This window comes from Cucurbita moschata, unplaced genomic scaffold (assembly GCF_002738365.1).
Source record: "Cucurbita moschata cultivar Rifu unplaced genomic scaffold, Cmos_1.0 Cmo_Scf00014, whole genome shotgun sequence".
Taxonomy (NCBI): Eukaryota; Viridiplantae; Streptophyta; class Magnoliopsida; order Cucurbitales; family Cucurbitaceae; genus Cucurbita; species Cucurbita moschata.
In genome coordinates, this window is record NW_019268530.1 from 4,115,792 (window position 1) to 4,123,204 (window position 7,413).

Sequence of the window (7,413 nt, forward strand, 5' to 3'; positions counted from 1 at the left end):
GTATTGCAGATACGTATGATTTTTTTTCAATAATTTTAAAAAAGAACAACCTAACAATGAAATCTGGATTAAGTTGTGGACTCTGTTCGGATTGTTCGAGTCACATAATACAATAGCTTGAAATTATAAATCGGTCGAAAAGATTCTTCCAACCCAACACGTATACACGCCTGAGAGACAAAATAAAATGAAATTTAAACTTAAATTTTTCTTTATTAAAGTACGATATTATATATATATATATATAATAAAATGATTTCTCTAAAGCTAAAGAATACACGAGAGAGAAGAAAAGACAACGGTGAAATTGGAAAAATCAAGTGGAAGAGGTCTCCGTAGGTTGGGCCTCGACCTTTTGGGCCTGTGGAGAATGGGCATCAACCTGTTGAGCCCGTGGAGATTGGGCCTGTGGAGAATGGGCCTCGACTGTGTGGGCATGTGGAGATTGGGCCTCGACTGTTTGGGCCTGTGGAGATTGGGCCTTGCCATTTTGGGCCTGCGGAGATTGGGCCTCAAGATCTTGGGTGGTGGGAATAGGTTCGATCCGATTGAAAGGGGAGAGGAGGAGGATAGTGGCGATGGAGAGGAAAGCAAGGAAGAGAATGGCAGAGGCGATATTGGCCCTATCGAAGAAATCGTCAACCAACCACTTCTGCTGATCCAATGCTGCAAACAACACTCCGCAATCGCCGATACCGGTCTCCACAACTTCATTCAGTAACATTTTACGATCCGCCGACACCGCAAGGCCGGCCCCCGCCGCCGATGCCAACACCCAACTTATCACCTGCCTTCCCCATTTGGATATCAGCAAGTTTTCAACAAATTAGGTTAAGTTGTTTCTATTTGGTTTCTCGATTTTAAAATAAATGATCGTAAGTAGATATTGCGGATACGTATCGTCGCCAGCCTTACGGTTTTAAAACGCGTCTACTAGGGATAGATATCCACACATTTATAGGAGATGTTTCGTTCCCCTCTCCAACGAGGTGAGATCCCACAATCCACCCCTTGGAACCCAGTGTCACGGTCATGCTCGTCCAAGGCGTATTGCCCATGGCCGCATGCGCCTATGACAAGCCAAACCCTTTATGTCTTTCTATGTTCTAGTGTTTTACATTCATATTTCTAGGAAGTATGACGTTTCGGAAAAATTATGTCTAAGAGTATGACGTTTCGGAAAAATTGTGTCTAGGCCTGCCGGACATGAAAGGCCTCAAGGGGATAGGGGACATGACTAGTTGTGAACGTCTCCCTACCAATACTTATATACTTCTTCTTAAACTGAAGCCAAAGACTCGAGCATACGTTGCTTGACCGTAGGCGACGTAAGAATGAATTGGCTTAACTCACTTGTTATTGGAAAGTGAGTGCCGCACAATCGCAAGTCCACTGCCATCAAGAGTGCGATTGTGACACCCAGCGTCCTCTTGTTTAAAAAATATCCTTATTCTTTCAAAATTGATGATATTTTATCTTTTAAAAACGCTTTGAAGATTAACTTTGGATTAAAAATTCGATGGACAAAAAATTGATGTGAAACACCGTAACGCTGAGGTTAAGTTTGAAAGAACAACATTCTCGATAAAGAAATCAACACAAACCTGGTCGGTGTAGTAATTGAATTGAGGGAGTCCCTTCCAAAAGGGTATGTTTTTGGTAACCGCATAGTAAATAGAGAAACCCAGTTGTAGTATTGTATGTACCAACCCTATGATTGCCACGGCCAAAACATACCTGCATGAAGAAGAACAAATTTTAGGGTGTGAATTGGAATGGATATTAGAAGTAGGCAGAATAGAGAACCTGTATCCTTGAATGTCATTGAAGGTTGATTCGGAGCCCTCAATGAGGACCAGCTTGTCGGTGGCGATCACGACCAAGGCGATGAGGAGACATATGAAGGCGAAGATTCGAAGTCCAATCCCGATGAACGCTACCACCATACGACCCATCGACCTCAAACTTAGAGCTTCCTACCTTGCCTATTACATCCCTTCCCTTCTTTTATAACATCAAAGTTCTGTCTCGTTTACATCATCAAATTCACATTACATTACAATAAAATTGAAACAAGGAGCCACTCAGCTTTGGTCATGTCTCCATACCTTAGAATCAATGTCTTTTACTTTTACAATATATATAGCTGGCTTCCCTCTATTTTTTTTATAATTTTCACTTCAAATCTTCTTGTTGGGCAGCTTCCTATTTGGAATTTATTTTGGGACAAAAAAGGATGCAAGGGAGTTTCTCGAGCAAAATGTGCCTCTTCTAATGCTAAAATGTGCCTCTTCTAATGCCTAATGCTTGTTGGTGGGTTCGAATATAGGACAGGAGTTGACTTCATTCAATGTCCACGATCGAATATCTAAGAGATGGCTTGCTTGTAACCAACTCTACTACAGCTAGCTCGGAGTTGACTTCATTCAATGTCCACGATCGAATATCTAAGAGATGACTTGCTTGTAACCAACTCTACTACAGCTAGCTCAAAAGTATATGGAACAACAATGGTCTACTACAGCTAGCTCAAAAGTATATGGAACAACAATGGTAACTCAAACAGGCTTGAAGGAGGATACTTTGTTGGGGTGAGTTTAGGCATCTTTTTTGGTTCTGAGATAAACGACTGATTCTCAATCAACTCGGTTAGCTTCCCTTACTTCCGGTGGTGGCCCAGCCATTGATGCGAACAAAGGCCAGATAATGTCTCTCCAACTAGTTCTACCCTAGTCACAAGGTCAATAATAGGTCCGGTAGTTCTTTGACATTTTATTTTGATTGCTTTTAAATTCAATTGGATTTTTGGATCTTTTTCTTTCACTTGAACAAGGGGAGCATTCAAATTTGGAACTCTTAAATAAAAATTGAAAAAAATAAATCTCCTCAAGTAGGACCTACCGACCGTTCTTTATCTGCAACTCTAGTAGTTTCTTAGGCCAAATGGACTAAGCTAACACAATTTGAGATGGTTAATTATGTTTATCTTACACGAATTTGAATAGATTTCCTCCCAATATAGTGTGAAGGGTTTTAAAGAAATTGAGGAACATTTGACTAACCAAACGAATTCAATTCCTCTGACGAGTATTTCATCATAAAAGAGTGTTGATACTAGTGAGGAACAACAACAATGTAATGAACAAAGATTATAACAAAAGTATTGGAACTAATGTAATGGTACAGACTCTGTTTCCCCAAGTTGGTGTATCTAGCACGTTCATCCGTCCTGTCGCCATGCTTCTCTACTCTTAAAAGCATAATATCTAAAGAAATTGTTCATTGCTTTTTGAGACATATTACCAAAAGGACAAAAAAGAACTGCATGTAACCTTTCTACATTGAAACCTATGAAAATATGAAAAGTTACAGAAACATAACTCTGTCTCAGTATTGAGTAAAGGGTACCAGGGCTACTCGCACTTGATGGATCGATATATGTGGCGGACAAAAAGCAAAGCAGCTCGAAAACCGATAGCTCCAAGCATCAGGAAGAACCCATAGCAGACGCAAGCCATGTAGCCGAAGAAAAATGATGTTTGCATGAACCCAGACATGTCTGAGCGAGCGTAGTAGTAGTACAAACAATATGCATAGATAAATAAGCCAGTTGACCCGCCGCAAAGAAAAGATCTGAAAAAGAATGAAGACAAAGGAGTTTAACAAATTAAGCATGGATATACATTCCATGTCACAGTGCTCAAATGGTTAGATGGATTAGAAACAAAAAGTATTGAAAGCACATTTCAACATGTCTATGATATACATTAAAGATATTCAAATACCCACATGAAATCCCATCTCACCTAACATTGCTAGTACCAGCACGTAAATGCAATCTAAATATTCTAGAATTCATGGATAGATGTTCAATCTGACGCCTGTGACAAGTTCTCCAAGAGAAATGTATGCCAAACAGAGAATCATAAAGTAACAGTTGGTGAACAAAACATTTAGATCCATTACCAACTACTATAAGAAATCTGAGTGATAATATTCAACTGCCATGAAATCTGATAGCAAATATCAGCAGCCAGAAGAATATATATTACTCATAGAAACACCTTTCTTGCAGGGCTTCAGCAACCAAATTTTTTCAAAGTAATAAAAGCTACCAGAAGGGTAATGTTTTAAGAAAGGGAAGAAAAGGAGGAGGAAAAAAAAAAGACGAAGCTTGTTTCGTTTGGTGACAACCAAATCATTCTGAAGGACTATCACGAACTTCTCAGACCTTTTATCCCGTAAACAAATACATTTCACATAAATGCCATGTTCAACTAGAAACCATTTCATAATTAGTGAAAGCAGGCTTTATCCTGCCTCTATATCATCAGAAATTTAGTGGAAGAAAAAAATGAGCAAAAAGAATATCCACCCGAATACTCTCCTACTAATTAGTATTATAAATTTAAAAGAACAAAAAAGGATGAAAAGAAACACACGGCTTAGTGACAAAAGTTGTAAAATTACTAAAGAATGCAACTAATCACAAAGGAGTAGCAGTTGCATACCTCCACCACCATTCATGGTCCTCGGCAGCAAGTTGGAAGTATGTTAATGCCACAGTAATGAATGCTGTAACTATCAGGAGAATGATGAAGACAATAAACAAGATGCTGTATATGGTGTAAATCCTGTGGCCCCACACACTAGCAAATATGTAGTATAACTCAATATATATGGCACTGAAAGGCAGAAATCCTGCCATTGCCATCTGTGGAATTGTTCCACGGTACCAAGGCAGAGATGGAATTTCTCTAGGATATTTGGTGGTACGAACTGGAGCTTGAAATTCAGCCTTGCTGTTTTTACCAGCAATCCCACCCAACACCAGCAACGGCGATGTTACAAGAGTCCATATGAGAACTATTACAACTATAGTACCAAAAGGAAGGGCAGCAGTTGCTGTATAGGCGATTGCAACGGTATTTAGAAAGCAAAATGTCAGAAACAGAGGCCCACAGAAAAGGCATCCCGTCAGCAGTAGATTCCTAACCTGTCATTGAGAAGTTGAAGACCTTGTTAGCCCAAAATACTATAGTAATTAAAAGAAGATAATTCAAGGAGAAATTACCCAGTTTGATCCCTCAAGCTGGCAATAAAAGGAAGTTGCAACATAGCCAGCAATCCCAGATGTGAGAGCATAGATAACAACTAGTGCAGTAAACAATGCTCCTCGGTTGTACGGATAAAACACTCCAACAAGCGCAAGTATGAATATGAACACCGTACTGTAGAGAGAAATGTACAATTAATAAAAAAATACAGTTGATGGTGGAACCAGGGGTTTATAAATATTAGCTTTGATGGTCGACAAGATACGTTATGACTTACAGTGTAAACAGTTGGGTACCAGAACCAAGACAAGCTGCGAAAAGAGACTTGTGTTTTGGGTACCTAAATACATCGCCATGAATGTATTTCCACCCAGTCTCTTCCTGGTCCTCAGCTGATTCCTCATCATGAGCATATCTATATCATAGACACAGAAGGGTAACATAAAATGACAGTGGCTTCCTTAGAAGAGACAAATTGAAATAAAAGGCAGAACAAACACTTTAAAAAAAAAAAGTAAGAATACTAAATTTTCTTACTTGACAAAGTCATTCTTAAGCACTCGCATAAGAATGGTGGCAAGAAATCCAGTAAGGAGGAGGACAGTTACACATGAGTTTATGATTGAGAACCAATGAATTTCCAAATGGTGAGGCAGTGACGAGGATTGGGAATATTTATCCATCCTATTCTCAAATGGGGTGGTCGTCTCCTTCCATTTTACAGTGTACAGAAATTCAACATCAACTTCCTTGTCCTCAGTGAGATCGACAAGGGAATTGGGGTCTGTTCTGACGTTTATTTCAATAACACGATCCTTGTTATAAAAGATATCAAAATGGATATGCTTGTAAAGGTAATATTTGAAATCACTTGGTTCTTTTCCTTCCTTGTCAACCTTCCCTATGAAACCCCAAATCGGCAAATCATCATAATACATTTGAAAGTAGTAGTCCTTGTCTACTGCAGCACGAAATTTAGCAACCTCTTCCTTTGACAGTTTTTTCTTGCAAACAGAAATAGAATCCTTCTCTTGCAAGAAGTTAAGTTTGTATGGGGCACTAACTAAACGATCTCCATTTAATACTTCACCAAGAGCCTCCTTTTTCTCCTTCACATGATCTGCAATTTAGATTCATCTAATTGGTTTTCCATCTAACAAATATACTCTACAGTGTAAAACTGTGTTTCACGAGGAAATGGGGGAAGAATTAACACAAGGGATACATACCTGGTACGCAGAATGGGAGATCAAAGTAGCGATAAGTTTCACTGTAACCAAAAGAAAACAAAAGTGTAATATATGTTAGAGAAAATAGATAGCAATTTACAACACCTTCAAACGCCTATGCAACAGTATCATATACTTTTCATAAGTTAGGGTCTAGAGAAAACAAAAAACATACTTCTACGAACCCAGAATTGAGTAAACCTAATAGCCCGAAATATGAAAATTCGGATATTCTATCAAGAAGGCACGCCACCAAAACAAAGTCGGTGAGGCTGTCACTTCGTCAAGGGAATAAAACAGCATATCTCGAAGACGGAATCTCGAGTGTCTTGAATATTCCTCCCGTATTTAACAGAAGACCAACATTTTTCAAAAGCAATAAGATTACAGTAATCAATTTAGCTCAAAGATTAAGCAGATCAGAGGTAACATTTCGCAGTCAACGCATTGACTGCACAAAATAGCTCAGATCTGGATTGAAATCACGAACTCTACAAGTAATTGAATCCAACGAAACCTAGCGGGTACAACTCCAGGAAATTAAAATTAAAGTAGCAGAGGAGAAACAGAGACAAAATCGTAGATCTCAAATGAAATTGAAGAAGACGAAGGTAGAAGATTCGATGAAATTACCTCGGATTATGAAATGGACCAACTTTGTTAGCATAGAGAGGAACAGACTCTCCATCTTTGTAACGATGATCCGATCCATCAGATCTCACGCGAACAGATCCGCAGACAAGAACAAGTAAGGCGATGAACACCACCGCCCCAAATCTCCCCATTGCGAAGGAAGCAGGAAGAAGTGGTGAGGGAAATGGGAGAGATGGGGAGAGGGAAAGGGCGTTTTAAGGCCTGGGGTTTGTGTGTTCCGTTCGTTCGTTCGTTCGTGAGCCTACGCTGATATGCACACAGTGAAAGTGAAAGAGATGTGGCGCCGTTTAAAGACGTTTGATGGCTCACCCACGGCTACAGTGGCGGGCACTTGGAAGGCCACTTCTTCGTCCCTTTTACGCTTCCACGCCCGGCTTTTTTCCCCTAATTTTTTTCACATTAATATTCCTAATTATTTTATATTTATCTTCATCCAACTCAATTTAATTCCATTTGGTCATAATTAATTATTG

General features: G+C 39.4%; 2 protein-coding genes across 2 annotated transcripts; both read right to left on the minus strand.

Moving 5' to 3' along the window:
* Positions 1 to 285: 285 nt before the first annotated feature.
* Positions 286 to 2,078, minus strand: LOC111452662 (CASP-like protein 4D1). Its single transcript, XM_023093483.1, has 3 exons — positions 1,807 to 2,078; positions 1,605 to 1,737; positions 286 to 787 (listed from the first exon to the last, which is right to left on the minus strand). Exons 1-3 carry the CDS (start codon positions 1,953 to 1,955, stop codon positions 317 to 319), a joined length of 753 nt encoding a protein of 250 aa, XP_022949251.1. The 5' UTR covers positions 1,956 to 2,078; the 3' UTR covers positions 286 to 316.
* A 980-nt stretch (positions 2,079 to 3,058) lies between these two features.
* LOC111452379 (transmembrane 9 superfamily member 3-like) lies at positions 3,059 to 7,209 on the minus strand. Its single transcript, XM_023093066.1, has 7 exons — positions 6,920 to 7,209; positions 6,287 to 6,327; positions 5,595 to 6,177; positions 5,335 to 5,472; positions 5,075 to 5,231; positions 4,512 to 4,996; positions 3,059 to 3,633 (listed from the first exon to the last, which is right to left on the minus strand). The coding sequence occupies exons 1-7, from the start codon at positions 7,069 to 7,071 to the stop codon at positions 3,414 to 3,416; spliced, it is 1,776 nt and encodes a 591-aa protein (XP_022948834.1). The 5' UTR covers positions 7,072 to 7,209; the 3' UTR covers positions 3,059 to 3,413.
* Positions 7,210 to 7,413: the final 204 nt, after the last annotated feature.